Here is a 21,804-nt window from a genome sequence, read left to right as displayed (position 1 = left end):
AATAAATGAACGCGTGGATTGGCTACAATTGCCAGAGACTGCACAACTGGATTTCAGGAAGGAGAGTATGGCTGTTTCAGAGCTAAGGGGTGAGAGGTCTTCTTTTAGGAGCCACTCCTCTGATACAGGCCCTAAATAGGGTGAATGAGCAGTGTGGGAGGCTGGGGAGAGGGAGTTCAAGGCAGAAGACAGACAAAGCAGAGGCTCTGCGTGGCAGAATCGTAGCAATGAGCATGTATCCAGCACAGCTAGGCATCGGTATTACCCCATTTTACAGATGAGGAGAAGGGACAAAGCTAGTGGCTATGGAGGTACATTCCTTAGTCACCTGTTCTCTTCAATGTCTGTCCTCTAGGCCTGTGTGGAGGACTCAGTGACTCCCATCACCTTGCGTCTCAACTTCTCCCTGGTGGGCATGCCTATTCCTTCCTCCAGAAACCTCCGGCCTATGCTGGCTGTGGATGCTCAGAGATACTTCACGGCCTCTGTGAGTCCTGGAGTCGGTGTCTTCCAGAAGGGATGGAGGGTAAGGACTCCCTATCTTGGGGAAACCCTGTTTTGCCTTTCCTTTCAGCTTCCCTTTGAGAAGAACTGCGGGATGGACCATGTCTGCCAGGACGACCTCGCCATCTCCTTCGGTGTCTCAGGGTGAGCTACCACCTCCGTAGACCTGCTCTGCTCTCCCTGCCTCCTCCTGGAACCTGGAGGTTGTTCTCTGGCTCTCCCTAACATTTCCATCCTGTTCTCAGAAGCCAGACATCCTGTCCCCCATCTCTGCCCGACCACCCCTCTCTGTGCTTCATTCCCAGACCATTGCTAGCCCTGGTCACAGAATCATCTCCTATCCTCTAATCCAACTCCTAGCTTGAAGACCCTAGTGGTGGGGAGTAATCTGGAGCTGGACATGAATGTGACAGTGCGTAATGATGGTGAGGACTCCTATGGAACCACAGTCACCTTCTTCTACCCACCGGGGTTGTCTTACCGACGTGTGGCAGGGAGCCAGGTATTATTCCTTTGGGGTAAGGAAGCGTCTGACAGCTGTAGATCTGTAGATACTCCTGTGCTGGGTTTAAAGCTCAGACCATTACTGCTTAGCAGCTTCTTGTATGCCAAGAGGTCTGGGCCTGATCATGGTTGGATGGATGTGTTAGTGTTGTCTGGGACTTGCCTTGGCTAATGCTGTGTTCAAATTTGGGTATCACATTTCAAGGACACTGACTATCAGGAATGAGTTCCCACAGGACTGCTAATGTGGAGAGACAGGGGACTCTGCTTTCAATTTCTTAGTGTTCCACATCATATCAATATCTTTCAAAAGAAAATACACCTCCCTTCAAAAATATTTTAAAACACTGTTCTGTAGAAGAAGGAGTTCACTTTATTGGTGGCTCTGGATCAGGGCTTGGCATAGTTTTTCTTTTTTTTAAATTCCTCTCTTTCCTTTTTTAGTGAATTATAGTTGATATACAATGCTATATTGGTTTCAGTTTATAATAAACTGGTTCAACAGTTACCCATATTATTAAATCCTTACCCAACTAACACAGTTATATGTGTCAACATTACAGAACCATTGGGGGTATAGTCTCTATGCTGAACTTCTATCCCTGGGACCAACTTATATTATGATTGAGAAACTTTTTGGCCCTTTATCTGCCCCACCCACCTACCTACTCCAACCCCTCTCCCATGGTAACCATGAGTCACTTCTGGGTGTCTATGAGTCTGTTTTGTTTTTAGATTCCACATATAAGTGAAATCATATGGTATCTGTCTGTCTCCACCTGGCTTATGTCACTCAGCATAATACCCTCTAGATGCATCCATGTTGTTGTACCAACACTGTAGGAGGCTTCCCTTTTCTCCACATCTTCACCAACTTTTTATTTCTTCTCTTTCTGATAGTGGCCGTTCTAACTGGTGTGAGGTAATATATCATTGTAGTTCTGATTTGCATCTCCCTGGTAATTAGTGATGTGGAGCATCTTTTCATTTGCATGTTGGTCACCTGTATTTCTTTGGAAAAATGTCATTTTAGGTCCTCTGTCCATTTTTAAATTAGCCTACTCATTTTCTGGTGTTGATTCTTATGAGTTCTTTATATATTTTGGATTTTAATCCCTTATTGGATAAATCATTTACAAATATATTCTCCCACAGTGTAGGGTGTCTTTTTGTTCTGTTCATGGTGTTCTTTGCTGTACAGAAGATTTTAGTTTAATGTAGTCCCACTTTTTCATTTTTCATTTTGTTTCCCTTGCCTGTGGACAGGTGTCCAGAAACAATTGCTCACGCTTATGTTCAAGAGATTTTTGCTTACGTTGTCTTCTAAAAGTTTAATAGTTTTGAGTGCAAGTACCTCAACATAATAAAGGCCATATATGACAAACCCACAGCCAACATCATACTTAACAATGAGAAGCTGAAAGTTTTTCACCTAAGATTGGGAACAAGACAGGGATGCCCTCACTCCCCACTTTTATTCAACGTAGTTCTGAAGGTCCTAGCCATGGCAATCAGACAAAAGAAAGAAATAAAAGGCATCCGGATTGGTAAGGAAGAAGTCAAACTGTCACTATTTGCGGATGACATGATGACATGATACTGTACATAAAAAACCCTAAAGACTTCACTCCAAAACTACTAGAACTAATATGTGAATTCAGCAAACTTGCAGGATACAAAATTAATAAACAGAAATCAGTTGCTTTCCTATACACTAATGATGAACTAGCAGAAACAGAAATCAGGAAAACAATTCCATTCACGATTGCATCAGAAAGAATAAAATACCTAGGAATAAACCTAATCCAGGAAGTGAAAGACTTATACCCTGAAAACTACAAGACACTATTAAGATAAATTAAAGAGGACACTAACAAAGGGAAATTCATCCCATGCTCTTGGTTAGGAAGAATTAGTATTGTCAAAATAGCCACCCTGCCTAAAGCAGTCTGCAGATTCAGTGCAATGCCTATCAAAATACCAACAACATTCTTCAATGAACTGGAAGAAATAGTTCTAAAATTCATATGGAATCACCAAAGACCCCAAATAGCCAAAGCAATCCTGAGAAGGAAGAATAAAGCAGGGGGCATCTCGCTTCTCAACTTCAAGCTGTACTACAAAGCCACAGTAATCAAGACAATTGGGTAATGGCACAAGAACAGACCCACAGACAAGTGGAACAGAATAGAGACTACAAATATTAACCCAAGCATATGTGGTCAGTTAATATACAATAAAGGAGCCATGGATATACAATGGGGAAATGACAGCCTCTTCAACAGCTGGTATTGGCAAAACTGGACAGCAACATGGAAGAGAATGAAACTGGGTCATTGTTTTACCCCATACACAAAAGTAAATTAGAAATGGATCAAACACCTGAATGTAAGTCATGAAACCATAAAACTCTTAGAAAAAAACATAGGCAAAAATCTCTTGGACATAAGCATGAGTAACTTCTTCATGAACATATCTTCCTGGGCAAGGGAAACAAAAGTAAAAATGAACAAGCAGGACTATATCAAGCTGAAAAGCTCTGTACAGCAAGGGAAACAAAAGTAAAAATGAACAAGCAAGACTATATCAAGCTGAAAAGCTCTGTACAGCAAAGGACACCATCAATAGAGCAAAAAGGCTTCCTACAGTATGGGAGAATATATTCATAAATGACAGATCTGATAAAGGGTTTACATCCAAAATATATAAAGAGCTCACACACCTCAACAAACAAAAAGCAAATAATCCAATTAAAAAATGGGCACAGGATCTGAACAGACACTTCTCTAAAGAAGAAATTCAGACGGCCAACAGACACCTGAAAAGATGCTCCACATTGCTAATCATCAGAGAAATGCAAATTAAAACCACAATGAGATATCATCTCACACCAGTAAGGGTCACTGTTACCCAAAAGACAAACAACAACAAATGTTGGCGAGGTTGTGGAGAAAGGGGAACCCTCCTACACTGCTGGTGGTAATGTAAATTAGTTCAACCATTGTGGAAAGCAGTACGGAGGTTCCTCAAGAAACTCAAAATAGAAATACCATTTGAGCCAGGAATTCCACTCCTAGGAATTTACCCTAAGAATGAAGCAGCCCAGTTTGAAAAAGACATATGCACCCCTATGTTTATCACAGCACTGTTTACAATAGCCAAGAAATGGAAGCAACCTGAGTGTCCATCAGTAGATGAGAAGATAAAGAAGAGGTGGTACATATACACAGTGGAATATTACTCAGCCATAAGAAGAAAACAAATCCTACCATTTGTAACAACATGGATGGAGCTAGAGGGTATTATGCTCAGTGAAATAAGCCAGCTGGAGAAAGACAAGTATCAAATAATTTCACTCATCTGTGAATTATAAGAACAAAGCAAAAGCTGAAGGAACAAAACAGCAATAGACTCACAGAACCCAAGAATGGACTAACAGTTACCAAAGGGAAAGGGACTGGGGAGGATGGGTGGGAAGGGAGGGATATGGGGGGAAAGGGGGCATTACAATTAACACACATAATATAGTGGGGGCATGGGGAAGGCAGTATAACACAGTGAAGACAAGTAGTGATTCTACAGCATCTTACTACACTGATAGAGACTGTAATGGGGTGTGTGGTGGGGACTTGATAATGGGGGAGTCTAGTAACCATAATGTTGTTCATGTAATTGTACATTAATGATACCAAAATAAAAAAGAAGTTTAATCATTTCATGTCTTATATTTAGGTCTTTAATCCATTCCAAGTTCACTTTTATGTAGAGTTAGACAGTATAATCCAACTTCATTCTCTTGCATGTAGCTGTCCAATTTTCTCAATACCGTTTATTGAAGAGATTGACTTTTAACTAATTGTATATTCATTGCTCCCTTATAGCATATTAATTGGCCATATATGCCTAGCCTTATTTCTGACTATTCTGTTCCAATGATCTATGGGTCTGTTTTTATGCCAACACCATACTGTTTTGGTTATTATAGCTATCTAGTATATATAACATAAAGTCAGGGAGTGTAATATGCCCAGCTTTGCTCTTTCTCAAGATTGCTTTGGCTATTTGAGGACTTTGTTGTTCCATATGAATTTTAGGATCATTTGCTCTAGTTCAGTGAAAAATGCTTTTGGTATTTTGAAAGGGATTGCATTGAATCCATAAGTTGTTTTTGGTCATATGACAATTTAAACAATATTAATCCTTCCACTTATGACCATGAAATAGCTTTCCATTATTTGTGTCATCCTCAATTTCTTTTACCAATGTCTTATAGTTTTCAGAGTACAGGTATTTCACCTCCATGGTTTTGTTTATTCCTAGGTATATTATTCTTTCTTGATGAAATTGTAAATAGAATTGTTTAGTGATTCTCCTTTTAGCTATTCATTGTTAGTATATAGGAATGCAACAGATTTCTGTATATTGATTTGTATCCTGGCTTTTTACTGAATCCAGTCATTAGTTCTAATAGTTTTTGGTGGAGCCTTTAGGGTTTTCTGTGTATATAACATTATGCCATCTGAAAACAGTGACAGTTTTACTTCTTCCTTGCCAGTTTGGATGCCATTTATCTCTTCATCTTGCTGATTGCCATGGCTAGGACTTCCAGTACTATGTTGAATAAAAGTGAAGTGAATGGGCATCATTGTCTTTTTCCTGGTCTTAGAGGAAAAGCTTTCAGCTTTTTGCCATTGAGAATGATGTTAGCTCTAGGTTTGTCATATATGGCCTTTATTATGCTGAGGTACATTCCCTCTATACCCATTTTGTTGAGAGTTTTTATCGTAAGTGGATGTTGAATTTTGTCAAGTGCCTTTTCAGCAGCTATTGAGATGATCATGTGGTTTTTATCCTTCCTTTGGTTAATGTGGTGTGTCACATTGATTGACTAATGAGTATTATTGCCATCCTTCCGTCCCTGGAATAAATCCCATGTGGTTGTGATGGATGGTCCTTTTGATGTATTTTTGAATTCAGTTGCTAATTCTTGAGGATTTTTGCATTTATATTCATCAGGTATATTGGTCCATAATTTTCTTTTTTGTAGTGTGTTTGGTTTTGGTATCAGAGTGATGCTCGCCTCACAGAATGAGTTTGGAAGTATTCCCTCTTCTTCTACATTTTGGAATACTTCAACTACATTTTGGAATAGCTCCTCTTAAATGTTTGGTAAAATTAGCTATGAAGCCATCCAGTTCCGGCTTTTGTTTGTTGGAGTTTTTGATTACCAATTCGATTTTGTTACTGGTAATTGGTCTGTTCAGGTTTTCTGTTTCTTCCTGGGTCAGTGTTGGAAGCTTGTACTTTTCTAGGAATTTTTCCATTTCTTCTAGGTTGCCCAATTTATTGGCATATAATTTTTCATTGAATTCTCTAATAATTCTTTGTATTTCTGTGGTGTCAGGCCTGATTATTCCTTTTTTGTTTCTGATTTTGTTTATTGTGCCCTCTAGCTTTTTATTTGCTTAGATGAGTCTGCCTGGGGGTCTGATGTTTTGTTTATCTTCTCAAAGAACCAGCTCTTGGTTTTGTTATTTTTTTTATTGTTTTTCTCTCTATTTAATTACTTCTGCTATGATCTTATTATGTCTCTCCTTCTATTAACCTTGGGTTTCATTTGTTCTTCTTTTTGTAGTTTCTTTAGTTGTGAGTTTAGGCTGTTTATTTGAGATTGTTCTTGTTTCTTGAGTTAGGCCTGTACTGATGTGTTCTCAGTGGTTCCCTCTTAGAACTTCCTTTGTGGCATCCTACAAAATTTGAACTGTTGTGTTTTTGTTTTAATTTGTCTCCACATATTGTTTGGTTTCTACTTTGATTTGTTCATTGATTCATTGATTATTTAGAAGCATGTTGTTTAGCTTCCATGTGTTTGGGGTTCCTTTGTTATCTTCATGTGCTTTATTTCTGGTTTCATTCCATTGCGGTGTAAGAAGTTGCTTAATACAATTTCAGTCTTTTTGAAATTATGGGGCTCTCTTTGTGGCCTAGGATGTGACCTATTCTGGCAAACATTCCCTGTGCACTTGAGAAAAATGTGTATCCTGCTGCTTTTGGGTGGAACATTCTGTATATATCTGTTAAGTCCATCTGGTCTAATGTGTCATTCAGTGCCTCTGGTTCCTTATTTTCTGTCTAGATGATCTGTCCATTGGTGTAAGTGGTGTATTAAGCTTTCCTAAATATGATTGAGCTGCTGCCTATTTCTCCCTTAGTTCTGTTACTATCTGTTTTACATATCTAGGTGCTCCCAAGTTGGGTGCATAGATATTTATAATTGTTATATTATCCTCTTGTTGGACTGATTCCTTTATCATTATGTCATGTCCTCCTTTGTCTCTTGTTACTTTCTTTGTTTTGAAGTCTGTTTTGTCTGCTATAAGTACTGCTACTCCTGCTTATTTCTCCCTATTATTTGCATGAAGTATCTTTTTCTATCCATTCATTTTCAGTCTGTGTCTGTCGTTGGGTCTGAAATGAGTCTCTTCTAGGCAGCATATAGATGGATCTCCTTGATCAGTTCTGCTACCCTGTGTCTTTTGATTGGTACATTCAATCCATTTACATGTAAGGTAGTTATTGATAGATGTATACTTATTGCCAATTTATTTTCAGTTTTCTGGTTGTTTTTGTAGTTCTTCTCTATTCCTTTCTTCCTCTCTTATACTCTTGTGCTTTGATGGTTCTCTTTAGTATTGTGATTGGATTGCTTTTTCTTAATTTTTGTGTATCTATTATAGCTTTAGGTTTGTGGTTACTATAAGGTTCATGAATAGTTTCCTGGATATAGAGTAGTCTATATTATCTTGATGGTCACTCTATTTCAAACACAATCTGAAAGTATGTTTTTTCTTCTTCTTCTTCTTTCTCCACACTTTATGTATTAGATGTCATAATCTGAATTTTTTTGTGTATCCCTTGACTGATTTGGTGTATAGTTGTTTTACTATTTTTGTTTAATTTCATACTTGCTTGGTATGTAATTGGTCTACTACCTTTACTGTGTGTTTACTTTCACTGGTGAAATCTATTTAGGCTTAAGAACAGTTCCATCTGCAGAAGTTCCGTTAACATATCCTGTAAGGCTGGCTTAGTGGTGGTGAATTCCTTTAACTTTCATTTATCTGGGAAACTTTTAATCTCACCTTTAATTCTGAAATGATATCCTTGTTGAGGAGAGGATTCCTGGTTGAAAATCCTTTTGTTTCAATACATTAAGTATTTCATGCCACTCCCTTCTGGTCTGTAAAGTTTCTGCTGAGAAGTCTGCTGAGACCTCGATGGAGTTTCCCTTAAAAGTAATTTTTTTACCTCTTTCGAGCTGCTTTCAACACCCTCTCTTTATCCTTAATCTTTGTCATTTTAATTGTTAGGCCTTCGTGTTGTCTTCCTTGGGTTCCTTTTGTTAGGGGCTTTCTGTACTTCCAGGATCTGGGTGTCTATGTCCCTCCCCAGGTTGGGGAAGTTTTCAGCAACTATTTCTTCAAAGGGACTTTCTACTCCTTTGTCTCTCTCTTCTCCTTCTGGGACCCTATTATGCAAAATATTTTTTCATTTGGAGCTGTTATATAGCTCTCTTAACATCCTCTTGTTTCTAGAGATTCTTTTTTCTCTCTGTTCCTCGGCTGCATTGTTTTCCTATTTTCTGATTTCCATCTCTTTGTCTCCTCTACTTACAGCAATCTATTAATCATTCCCTCCATTGTATTTTTCATTTCAGTTAACTGTATTATTCAGTTCTGAGTGGCCCTTTTTCAACTCTACTGTCTCTTGTTGAAGTCCTCCCTGAGATCATCAACACTTTTCTGAAGATCAGTGAGCATATTTATGACTGTTACTTTGAAATCTTTATCAAGAAGATTGGTGATCTCTGTTTCATTTAGCCCTCTTTCTGGTGTCTTACCCTGTACTTTTGTTTGGAACATGTTCCTCTGCCTCCTTTGTCTGTGTTTCTGTGTTTCTTTGTATTAGATACATCTGTTATGCTCCTGAATTAGAGAGCAATGGCTTTATGAAGAAGGTGTCCCGTGGGGCCCAGAAGCTCGATTCTTTACTCACCAGTGCCTGGTTCTCCTTTGAGGTGGAGCTCTACTTGCTGTTGGTGGGCTATGGGTGGAGCTGCCTTTCTGCTGTCAGCAGTGGCTGATCTCTGTCAGCAGAGGCCCTTTGTGAGCCAAGCAGTGGCACTAGTGCTAGGATCATTGTGGGTGGGGCCTGCCCTTTACCTGCCCTGTAGCTATGGAGGTGCTGCTGGGCTGTCTGGGTAGGATGGGCAGGTGTGCAGTAGAGCATGGCATGGGGCTGGACCACCAGCAAGGAGGACTGAGCATTTGGAGTTGGCTCCCTCTGCCTGAAAAGGCAGCAAAGTCTGACTGCTGCTTCACCAAGGGTGCTGGATGGACTGGTGGGTGTGCAGGGAAGCATCTCAGGACTGAGCCACCAGCAAGGAGGATGGAGCATCTGGGGCTTCCACAAGCACCTGACCAGTTGGGGTGAGGGAGGGCTGGGGAAGCTTGGTCCACCTGCCCTTTCTCCTCCAGAGAGAGCTCTATCTAATGCTCGTCTCTCTGGCATCCTTCCCACTGCTGATAAATCTTTCAAACTGCCACCTCTGTGGTGGGTCTCAGTGGGATCACCTGAGCATGCCTGTCCTCCACAAGCAGCTGGAGTCTCAGCCTCTCAGAGTGCTGTGACTTTCCCTGGCATCCAGTCCCATTAACCACCAAAGCCTAGTGCAATGTGGACTCGTGTTCCCAGAGCAGATCTCCAGGGCCAGGTGTGGAGAGTTCCTGAGCACTTATCCGCTTCCCACTCTGTTCCTCTCCCTCCTACTCATCAGCTGATATGGGGAAAGGGCTTGGGTCCCGATCGATCACAGCTCTGACACTTCACCCTTCTCTGTGAGGTCTTCTCTTCTCCCCCAGGTGTAGATGGCCTGTTTAGCCATCTTCAGGTCATCTTCAGGGTTAGTTGTATTTGCTTTAGGTGCTTCCTTGGTGTGTGGAGGGGAGGGGTTTCTGTCTTGCCGTCTTTTCCGCCATCCCTGGCATAGTTTTTCTTATAAAGGGCAGGAGAGTAAATATTTCAGTTTTGTGGGCCATACAGTGTCTGTCACATCTGCTCAACTCTGCTTTCACGAAGTGAAAGCAGCCATTGACTATATGTATACAAATGAGCATGGCTGTGTTCCAATGCAACTTTATTTATAAAAATTGGTGGTGGGCTCTCATTTGGACATCCTTGTTGTAGAAGACAAAACTAGGAGCACAGGGAGTCAAAGAGAAACATATTTTTAACAAAAATTTTATTATGAAAAATGTTAAACATTTGCAAAAATAAAGTAGTTCAATAAAGTTCCCCAATATTTATCACCCATGTTTAACAATTATCAACATTTCACCACATTCATTTCATCTGTTTTTTTTTCCTTTAGCTGAAGTATTTTAAATGTGTAACTTAATGTTATTGTGTTCCTCCCTGTTTTACTCTATAGTTCTAGACGGTGAGGGCTTCTTTTATGACTGCAGTGTTATTATTTCTCACACCCAAAGAAATGTATGAATTCTTGGTATTTAAACCGTAATCAAATTTCCTTACTTGCTTCAAAAATATCTTTTTATACTTGGTTTATTTGAACCAGTATCTAAACTAGGTCCACACATGGCATTTGGATGGTTGGTCTCCTGTGTCTGTTAGGTTATTACTGTTCCAAATGGGAGCAGAAGGAATGGGCTAGGAATGGCAAGCTCCAGCTGCATGAGGGGTGAGTGCCCTGTCACTGAAAGTACTGCTAGACACCTTAACCAAATCAAATGCAATATGTAGACCTTTGTTGGATATTGATTTTTAAAAAATGAGGTGTAAAATTACATTTTAGGAGACAATCTAGGAATATTGAACATGACTTGGATATTAGCTAATATTAAAGAGTTAATGTTAATTTTGTTGGGTGTAATTTCTTGAGTCTTTTGGTTATGTTAAAAAGTGCCCTTATCTCTGGGTAGTATACACTGAAGTATTTTGGAATGAAATGATATGATGTTCAGAATGAGCTTAAGTTATTGAGAAAAAAAAGTCGAGAATAGCTGAATGAAACAACAGTAGAAAAATGTCAGTAATTTAAGCTGAGTTATGGGTACACGGTTGTTGATTTATCTAGTCTGTCTACTTTTGAGTATGTTTGAAAATTTGCATAATAATTTCCATAATATAAAGCCTTTTAAAAAGAGTAATAAATAAAAAAGGGGGAAATTCTTATGAATCTTGTTTCCATATTAGGAAGAATTTGACTAGATAATATCTAAGGATTTCAAAAAAACATAACCTTAAGGTAGATTGCAGAAAACTGTCACTATTTGATGGAATCTCTTTGGAACACTAATAATTTCCTACCTGCCTTTTTTTTTTTTTTACCTACCTTTGCCTAGAATCAGCTGCAGGCTCGCTCCCCACGTCTGACCTGTGACGGTGCCCCAGCCAGAGACCAGGGCACACTGAGCACCTGCTGTAGCATCAACTACCTCATTTTCCACCAGGGTGATCAGGTCAGCCTTGCTTCTGCCCACCCCCTATGCCCTGTCCCCAACCTGACTCACTCCTCAGTGATCTCTCTGATCCCTTCCTCTTTCTCAGATCATCTTTACAGCCACCTTTGATGTCTCTTCAAAGGCTAATCTGGGAGACCGGCTGCATCTGATGGCCAATGTGAGCAGGTGAGCTGGACCAGACTGGGGGCAACATCTCTATGCCCCCAGCCTCCTCCAACTGGGCTCTTCCTCTTTCCCCAGTGAGAATAACACTCCCAGGACCAGCAAGACTACCTTCCAACTAGAGCTCCCGGTGAAGTATGCTGTCTACACTGTGATCAGCAGGTGCTACACCACAACCTCAAAAGGGTTTCACTCCTTGTAGCAGCTGAACAACTGGGCAATTTAGGTTTTATCACCTATCTTTCAATTGGTAGATGATATTGTTAGCAGCACTTACTAATCCATCATTGAATGTTTATTTTGGGCTAGCTGAGGTAACAATTGTGATATTATTACCATTACATCATACATTTAATAAAGGTTACAGTTCTCAGAAGGCTTTCTCAAAAGCACCAAGATTCTCCTGGGTTCCCTAAGAAATACTGAGATATGTCTGTCTTAATGGTCTTACAGCCTTACTGGGGAGGGAGGTTACCCCAATCCAAGGCAGAATCTCATCAAGGGCCTTTCTGTGGTTCTGTACCCTGAGGCTATGTGAATTTCTGAAAGTGACTAGGGCCTTCTGTCAAGCTAAAATGTATAAGCTCATCAGCTAAATGTATAAAGTCCAACAGTGATTCTCAAAGGGCCTTTAGCCTTTGGGTGAGACAGCTGTTCTTTGTAAGGAACAGATTTACACCTTACTCTTAGAACCACTACCTCTACAGGGCTTGTAGAACCACTTCTCCTTTTCCTAGTCCCCTTTGGGAAGGATAAGTCCTGTAGTATAGGGACCTGTTTGCTGCAGAGGCTGGGTGTCAGAAATACTGGAAAAAAGGAAAAGGCCTTAAAATGCTGCTATGGAGGAACAGAGGAGGTGTTTGAAATTCAGTTAAGTCAAGTGTTTGAGTAGATATTTTCTTTCAACAAATATCTTCCTAGCATTTGTTTTGTTCCAGACACCTAACTGTGGATGCTTTCCATAAATTCACTTGATACTCAAAGGTTAATTGAGCCTCTATTATGTCTAATCAAAACCCTTGTGTCTGCTGGGTATGTGAACTCGTGATGTATGGCGGGCCTGTGAGGCTTAGCTTGGGTACATTCCCCTGCCAGTTTCACCTACTTGCTTCATTGGATGTCTTCTTCATGCCCAGAGTTTCACACTCTCCTTCATACCTGCCCCTTGGGTGCTCCCAGCAGGCTGGTCAGGTACATGCTCTAAGCTCTCTTGCCGGAGTGTTCACTGGTGTCACTCCTCCTTACAGAGAACCAATGGCCAGGGCATACCATATCTACGCATTTGTGGTCCCCCACGGAGCTGTGCTAATCAAATGTGACTCTTTGGGTGGGGGTACTCAGAGCAGACCCCAGGATGAGGTTGGGCATTTTGGTGGAGCCTCTTGCAGAGGAGGGATAAGACTTCAGAGTAGAAGTGGTGTTCTAGAATTTGGATTGTGCAGGCAAAGGACAGGTACACATGGAGTGGAGCAGGGAGGGGAAGGCTGGCCACTGGGTGTCCAGGTATAGGCCTAGGCAGGCCTCAGGAGGCCTTGTTACACTGAGACCCAGTGAAGAGTCTGCTGTTGGACCCTCCTTCACTTCAAAGCCCTAGGCCCAGAAAAACCAAGGACATAGAAGGGAATGGCACAAGGAAAGGCCTGTGAGAAGTCAGACAGCAGCCGTGTCCAGTAGACATTCAGCAACAGCCTGAGTCTCCCCAAACCTTTGCCTGTCCTATGTGCCCATCCAGCATCCTCCGTGCCCATGAAGGCTTGAAAGGAAAACTGAGGCACAGAGAGGGACAGGCCCTGGCCCCTGCTCACCCAAAGAGTCAGCGGCAGAGCTCTCAGTCTCCAGTCCAGCATTCTTGGAAGTTTCCTCTGTGGGCAGCTTCTATAAATACCTTACATCCAGCTTGATGCCCAGCCCTGCTCTCTAAATCCTCTTATTACCCCAAGTTAGCTACATATCTCATTCCAGGCCACCCCGAGTCCCCACTGACCACTTATTCTGTCATGCTTCCAGCCAGAGCCTTCTCAAGAGGCCCCTGTGGAATTTCAAATCTACCCATGCCTCTTTTCTCCCCAGCCATGAACAATCCACCAGGTACCTCAACTTCTCAGACTCAGAGGGAGAAGAAAGCAGCATGGCCCAGCATAGATACCAGGCAAATGATGGGGACTCAAGAGCATGGGCTGGGGATGGCAGGGCCCAGGAACCAGAGATTGGGATGAGGGATGTGGGGTTTTGTGTGGTCTTTGCTTTCACTGCCCTGTGTACAGGTGAACAACCTGGGACAGAGGGTCCTGCCTGTCAGCATCTACTTCTCAGTGCCTGTGGAGCTGAACCAGGTGGCTGTGTGGAAGGAGATAGAGGTCTTTCACCCCCAGGTATGCAAGTACAGTGTAATGCCCTTTACGTGGATTCCCTGGGTCTCTCTTGAATCTTTGATGGTTCCCCTGAGATGCTTGCTCTCTGTTTTTTCCTAGAACCCATCAATTCAGTGCTCTTCAGGGAAAATATCACCCACAGAGACCAACTTCCTGACTCACTTTCAGAAGAATCCTGTGCTGGTGAGAAGGGCTCTGGCCTCTCTCCCACTTTAAGGCACATATTAGAGGAATTTAGTTCAGGAATCCGTTTTAACATTCTGATGGTCATCTGCTGAACAGTCCTCTTGAATTCAGATGTGTCTTCTCCCCTCATATCAGACTGTTCAATTCTGTCTTCTACCTTCAAACCCGTCTTTCTCTGGCCTGATGCTACTACTTCTCTGTCCCTAGGACTGCTCTATTGCTGACTGCCTGAGGTTCCGCTGTGACATCCCCTCCTTTGGTATCCAGGAGGAAATTGACTTCATCCTGAAGGGCAATCTCAGCTTCAGCTGGGTCAGCCAGGTGTGTAGACCTAACAGCTGAGTCCCTCCCCTGGATTCAGATCATACCTGATGTGTCTGAGCCCATCCTCAAGCCAGGATATTTCTTGAATTCTGAGCCTTTCCCAGAGCTGGTTCCCCAGCTCTCACCCTTTCTTTTGCAGACATTGAAGAAGAAGATATTGGTCATGAGTGAAGCTGAAATCACATTCAACAAATCTGAGTTTTCCCAGCTTCCAGGACAGGAGACATTTTTGAGAACCAAGGTAGTGACTGTGTAGTAGGCAGTGGCCAGGCTGGCCACAGGGTTCCTGGTACTAAAACTGTGATGCTGGGTGGGGGGCTTGTAAGTCTTGAGGGAGGAGGAATGTAGGTCTCTGGGTAGGACAGTTGTCCCTAAAAGCCTGTGAGTATCTTCTGTATCTCTCATCCCTTCAAATAAGGCCTGTAGTTAAAGGTTGGGCATTTGGGAAGATACAACAAGAGGCCAGATGCTTTCTGATGGGGTCATCTCCACTCTAGATGGAGATAGTGCTGGAGAAGTATGAGGTCTACAACCCTGTTCCTGTTATTGTGGGCAGCTCTGTGGGAGGACTGCTGTTGCTGGCTCTCATCACAGCCATCCTGTACAAGGTGAGTGTTCTCATCCTGCTCTTGGCATCACCAGCATTGATCCTACTTTTTCTACAGTGTAAGAAAGAGGTCACCTTGGAGACAGGTAAACATTCTTGCTAAGTCACTGCATGTGAGAGATCCCCTCTCACCTATGACATCACTACTCCCCAACTGTCTCCCATGTTTGTGCCTTCCTATCTTATTCTCAAACCTCTTCTACTCTGTCCTCCTTTCTTTTCCACTTTTTTCTGCCTTTCTACATTTTCCTTGAAATTATAACATATAGCAAATTATAACATAAAAGCAGAGCCCTGGATTGGATGCTGACACCACCAGTGATTTTTTTTCTGTGATTGTAGGCAAGTGCTTGGTCCACACTGGGTTTTGGTTTCTCATTATACCCATCCCACAGAATTATGGTAAAATCTAAATGACATATTGTGGATAAGTTCCTAAGATAGTGCTTGAACATAGTAGGGGTTCCAGAAATGGTGATCCTTGCCCCTCGTCCAGTCATCTCTTTTCCTGTCTTCTGCAGGACTTCCTGATTTTTTTCTCCTTCCTGCCCTACAGGTTGGTTTCTTCAAACGTCAGTACAAGGAAATGATGGAGGAAGCAAATGGACAGACTGTCCCAGAAAATGGGACATCAGACCCCCAAGTTTCCCAATAAGAACTACCTTTTGTTCTTCTTTGGACCTTCTTTCTTCTGAGAAGTTTCCTGACCCTCCTGACCTTTTTCCTGAGATCCTGACATACATATTCCACATGATGGGGCTAGGATCAGGCTGCGTTCTCCCTTTGAGGAAATACAGCGTGTTTGTACGAAGAACCTTGCCTGGGAAAGGCCATTTGTCATGTTAAGGCTCCATCTGGAAACCCCATGACAGGATTCCTGCCATGCCTTCTGGTTGCCTTCACTTGGAATTTCTACCTAGAAATACATGGGCAAAAGCCTCAAGCTCCAATTTCCCTTCCTTTACTAGCCACCAATGATCTTTCTAAAACACAGTATTCATCCAGCTTGTTACAGAATAACATCTGAACTCTCCAACTTGATGTCTGGAATCCAGTTCCACTTCCAAAGGTGGGCCTCAATGCACATGTCATGAGTTGCTCTATGCCTCCCTATCATCCTCATTTCTAGTAAAATACTGTCAATATCAGCTCTTAACTTTATATTGAGGATTTTAGTCCAAATATCCCAAAGAGAATTGGGAATATCTTACACTGGAATTGTAAACTTAGCTTACTACCATTGATTAGCATTGCTGGCTGGGAAAGAGGAGTGGAACTCCAGTGCCAGTTGGACTCAACAAGCTCCAGGGTCTTTCAGAGACCAAGAGGCTCAGGCCACTTTCTTTTTTAAAGATACAACTTTCAGTTTATTTAGGCTATGTTTAAATGACAAGATACAATATAGTTTTCTAAAAACACTTGTTCTTATTTTAAAATGTATTTCTACATATATATGTATGTGTGTGCATGCATATATGTATGTGTTTATCTAATACTGATATCATTTTAACGTCCATTATTTGCTTGTTGTTGATAGAAGTTGCTTCATTGTGTTTTCAAACCCAAGAGTTTCTTAGAGACTGTCACAGATCCTAGAATTTCTGCTTTGTGTCTTTTTTTTGGTATCATTAATATACAATTACATGAGCAACATTGTGGTTATTAGAACCCCTCCTTCACCAAGTCCCCCCAACATACCCTATTACACTCACTGTCCATCAGTGTAGTAAGATGCTACAGAGTCACTACTTGTCTTCTCTGTGCTATACTGCCTTCCTCCACTTTTATTTTTGAGATTCCAAATACAGTGAATGGAAAAATGCCTTACATGGTTATACTGTGTATTTTAAAAGTTTGCATTAACAAATTAGTACAAAAAGATGTATATACCTTTACTGGGAAATATGTCAAAAATCTAAAATTAAAGCCTTTTGTGGACATGAGTCTTGGAAATGGCACCTCTGGTGTCCCCTAACCATCGTGGATCTTGACCAGGCCCGAGGCCAGGACAAGGTGGTTAAACAGAATGGAGGTTATGAACATCCCTATAGTGGGGATAAAATGACCTCTTAACATATTAAAATTTTATTCTCAAGGCTTTCACTAATAAGAAGCTGATGGGGCTATATGGGGACAAGAAGAAGGACAGCCCTCAATAGCTGCTTGCCAAGCTGGGTAAACCAATACACAGATTTTCTTAGAAATCTTGGGAGGTGTTGAAGGGGCCATTATTTGCATATAGTTAGTGATTGGAGAGCAGTTTGAAGTCCCATATCAGGGTTCTGCTGCCTCCATACGCACCCAGTAAGGTCATTATTATTTTGCCATCCATCTCAGCATAAAGCGGAAAGTGGTACCTGGCATTGAGCTGAGAGTCAACACATAGCAGGCCATTCCCTTCCCTTTAGTGATCTCACTGCTGTTGCCACCTCCAAAGTGCTCAAGCCATGTGGATGATTTAATTAAGAAGAAGGGGGAGGCAGTTGATCATGTGATCTGACGGGAAACTGGAAATTGACTCTTCATCTTTGCCCCTAATTATCTCCCCTATCCACCACCACAAAGTCCAAAATTCCTTTGAATTTTGAAGCTTTGGTCTCCAGAAAGACCAATGATTGTTCAATAGACTCAAGGAAGGCTTCAGATTAGACTTTGTAAGAATCTGCTTTAGAACATTGTTTCTCAAAATGTGTTTCACGAACCACTGGTGGTCTCCTAAGTGCTAAGTTTTAGTGAAAAAGAAAAATAGCAAGAAACTATTTTAAACCTGTATATCTCACACATTTTAAACTTGTGACTTTCACAGAATCCTGCTGTATCTTTAGTTATTGTGTTCTTTAAGGTTGTCCATGAACTCCAGAGACTGCAGTGGGCGCCTGTCTAACATGCAGGCAACAGGTGCTGTTTTCATATAATTTCCCTTTGTGTGTTATTGGTTATATTATATTTGCATTTCTGGGTTTGCTATTTTGTTGTATTATATTCCTAAATTTAAAAAATAGATGAATGGTTCAAAAAAAATTGAAAAATTATGAAAGTTGTGATTAAAATAATAAAATAATTGTTGCAATTTAGAATAATGTCATCTAAATCAATATTGAATATGGTTATAGTGTGCATTTAGGATAGAGTTGTAAAGGCTGGGATAAGTGATTGTGAGTCAAAAAAACTAAGATATATTGAAAAATCTAAGATATATAGAAAATATGATGCCATCAGAAAATTGGATTTTTTGGGTTCAGCTATTTGTTCCTAGGCTGTTGTCCATAAAGAAACTTTGTCAAATAATGGCACAGAGCTGTCAAACCTTTTGTGCAACTTTCAAACAAAGTATAATAATGTTTCAGACATCTTAGAAAAACTGCAACATATTATTTTCCCATCTAAAATTAATTTTATCATTAAATATAGAGAAGACAGCAAAATGACTCTCCACTTTTGCACATCTTTAACATTATTCATAAAAAAATTTTTGTTAAAAATCTGTTTCTCTTTGACTCCCTGTGGTCCTAGTTCTGTATTCTAGAACAATGATGTCCAAATTATAGCCCACCACCAATTTTTTAAATCATTAATCTAAAATTACAAAAAGAACATTATGTTTACTAGACTCTCACCATCACCAAGACCTCCTCACAAACCCCATTACAGTCACTGTCCATAAGCATAGTAAGATGCTGTGAACTCACTACTTGTCTTCTCTGTGTTGCACAGCCCTCCCTGTGTCCCCCATGCACTATACATGCTAATCGTAATGCCCTTTTTCTTTTTCCCTGCCCTTATGCCTCCCTTCCCATCCATCCTCCCCAGTCCCTTTCCCTTTGGTAACTGTTAGTCCATTCTTGGGTTCTGTGAGTCTGCTGCTGTTTTGTTCTTTCAGTTTTTGCTTTGTTCTTTTACTCCACATATGAGTGAAATCATTTGGTACTCTGCCTGGCTTATTTCACTGAGCATAATACCTTCTAGCTCCATCCATGTTGTTGTGAATGGCAGGATCTGTTTTTTTCTTATGGCTGAGTAATATTCCATTGTGTATATGTACTACCTCTTCTTTATCCATTCATCTACTGATGGACATTTAGGTTGCTTCCATTTCTTGGCTATTGTAAATAGTGCTGCAATAAACATATGTCTTTTTCAAACTGGGCTGCTGCATTCTTAGGGTAAATTCCTAGGAGTGGAATTCCTGGCTCAAATGGTATTTCTATTTTGAGCTTTCTGAGGAACCTTCATACTGCTTTCCACAATAGTTGAACTAATTTACATTCCCACCAGCAGTGTAGGAGGGTTCCCCTTTCTCCACAACCTCGCCAACATTTGTTGTTGTTTGTCTTTTGGGTAGCAGTGATCCTTACTGGTGTGAGGTAATATCTCATTGTGGTTTTAATTTGCATTTCTCTGATGATTAGCAATGTGGAGCATCTTTTCAGGTGTCTGTTGGCCATCTGAATTTCTTCTTTGGAGAAGTGTCTGTTCAGATCCTGTGCCCATTCTTTAATTGGATTATTTGCTTTTTGTTTGTTGAGGTGTGTGAGCTCTTTATATATTTTGTATGTCAACCCTTTATCAGATCTGTCATTTATGAATATATTCTCCCATACTGTAGGATGCCTTTTTGTTCTATTAGTGGTGTCCTTTGCTGTACAGAAGCTTTTCAGCTTGATATAGTCCCACTTGTTCATTTTTGCTTCTGTTTCCCTTGCCTGGGGAGATATGTTCATGAAGAAGTTGCTCATGTTTATGTCCAAGAGATTTTGCCTATGTTTTTTTCTAAGAGTTTTATGGTTTCATGACTTACATTCAGGTGTTTGATCCATTTCAAATTTACTTTTGTGTATGGGATTAGACAATAATCCAGTTTCCTTCTCTTCCATGTAGCTGTCCAGTTTTGCCAACAGCAACTGTTGAAGAGGTTATCATTTCCCCATTGTATGTCCATGACTCCTTTATCGTATATTAAATGACCATATATGTTTGGGTTAATATTTGGAGTCTATTCTGTTCCACTGGTCTGTGGCTCTGTTCTTGTGCCAGTACCAAATTGCCTTGATTACTGTGTGGCTTTGTAGTACAGCTTGAAGTAGGGAAGCAATATCAACACTTTATTCTTCCTTCTCAGGGTTGCTTTGGCTATTTGGGGTCTTTGGTGGTTCCATATGAATTTTAGAAATATTTGTTCAGTTCATTGAAGAATGCTGTTGGTATTTTGATAGGGATTGCATTGAATCTGCAGATTGCTTTAGGCAGGATGGCCATTTTGACAACATTAATTCTTTCTAGCCAAGAGCATGGGATGAGTTTCCATTTGCTAGTGTCCTCTTTAATTTCCCTTAAGATTGTTTCATAGTTTTCAGGGTATAGGTCTTTCACTTCCTTGGTTAGGTTTATTCCTAGGTATTATATTTTTTTTGATGCAATTGTGAATGGAATTGTTTTCCTGATTTCTCTTTCTGCTAGTTCATCATCAGTGTATAGGCAAGCAGCAGACTTCTGTGTATTAATTTTGTATCCTGCAACTTTGCTGAATTCACATATTAGTTCTAGTAGTTTTGGAGTGAACTCTTTAGGGTTTTTTATGTACAATATCATGTCATCTGCAAAGAGTGAGAGTTTGACTTCTTCTTTACCAATCTGGATTCCTTGCATTTCTTTGTTTTGTCTGATTGCCGTGGCTAGGACCTCCAGTACTATGTTAACAGTGGGGGAGAGTGGGCATCCCTGTCTTGTTCCTGATCTTAGAGAAAAAGCCTTCAGCTTCTCGCTGTTCAATATGATGTTAGCTGTGGGTTTATCATATATGGCCTTTATTATGTTGAGGTATTTGCCCTCTCTACCCATTTTGTTGAGAGTTTTTATTATGAATGGATGCTGAATTTTTTTGAATGCTTTCTCAGCGTCTATGGAAATGATCATGTGCTTCTTGTCCTTCTTTTGTTGATGTGGTGGATGATGTGGAAGGATTTTTGAAAGTTGTAACATCCTTGCATCCCTGAGATGAATCCCACTTGGTCATGGTACATGATCATCTTGATGTACTTTTGAATTTGGTTTGCTAATATTTTGTTGAGTATTTTTGCATTGATGTTCATCAGCCCACCACCAATTTTTATAAATAAAGTTGCATTGGAACACAGCCATGCTCATTTGTATACATATAGTCAATGGCTGCTTTCACTTCGTGAACGCAGAGTTGAGCAGATGTGACAGACACTGTATGGCCCACAAAACTGAAATATTTACTCTCCTGCCCTTTATAAGAAAAACTATGCCAGGGATGGCGGAAAAGACGGCAAGACAGAAACCCCTCCCCTCCACACACCAAGGAAGCACCTAAAGCAAATACAACTAACCCTGAAGATGACCTGAAGATGGCTAAACAGGCCATCTACACCTGGGGGAGAAGAGAAGACCTCACAGAGAAGGGTGAAGTGTCAGAGCTGTGATCGATCGGGACCCAAGCCCTTTCCCCATATCAGCTGATGAGTAGGAGGGAGAGGAACAGAGTGGGAAGCGGATAAGTGCTCAGGAACTCTCCACACCTGGCCCTGGAGATCTGCTCTGGGAACACGAGTCCACATTGCACTAGGCTTTGGTGGTTAAT

General features: G+C 40.9%; 1 protein-coding gene across 4 annotated transcripts in view; it reads left to right on the top strand.

The window, feature by feature from the left end:
• The window catches only part of LOC108403647 (integrin alpha-X), a 28,594-nt gene extending 10,103 nt beyond the window's left edge, over positions 1 to 18,491 (top strand). For all 4 annotated transcript variants that reach the window (XM_037019535.2, XM_037019534.2, XM_037019536.2 and 1 more), the window contains 13 exons: positions 356 to 487; positions 575 to 648; positions 865 to 1,006; positions 11,433 to 11,549; positions 11,638 to 11,717; positions 11,793 to 11,876; positions 13,785 to 13,863; positions 13,979 to 14,086; positions 14,186 to 14,269; positions 14,480 to 14,593; positions 14,736 to 14,837; positions 15,094 to 15,204; positions 15,760 to 18,491. In XM_037019535.2, coding sequence (XP_036875430.1) covers positions 356 to 487; positions 575 to 648; positions 865 to 1,006; positions 11,433 to 11,549; positions 11,638 to 11,717; positions 11,793 to 11,876; positions 13,785 to 13,863; positions 13,979 to 14,086; positions 14,186 to 14,269; positions 14,480 to 14,593; positions 14,736 to 14,837; positions 15,094 to 15,204; positions 15,760 to 15,858 — 1,326 coding nt within the window. In that variant the 3' untranslated portion in view covers positions 15,859 to 18,491. The remainder of the gene's footprint in view (positions 1 to 355; positions 488 to 574; positions 649 to 864; positions 1,007 to 11,432; positions 11,550 to 11,637; positions 11,718 to 11,792; positions 11,877 to 13,784; positions 13,864 to 13,978; positions 14,087 to 14,185; positions 14,270 to 14,479; positions 14,594 to 14,735; positions 14,838 to 15,093; positions 15,205 to 15,759) is intronic.
• Positions 18,492 to 21,804: the final 3,313 nt, after the last annotated feature.

This window comes from Manis javanica, chromosome 10 (genome assembly GCF_040802235.1).
Source record: "Manis javanica isolate MJ-LG chromosome 10, MJ_LKY, whole genome shotgun sequence".
NCBI lineage: Eukaryota > Metazoa > Chordata > Mammalia > Pholidota > Manidae > Manis > Manis javanica.
The sequence above is the reverse complement of the archived record's forward strand: the minus strand, read 5'-3'. Positions and strand labels throughout refer to the sequence as shown.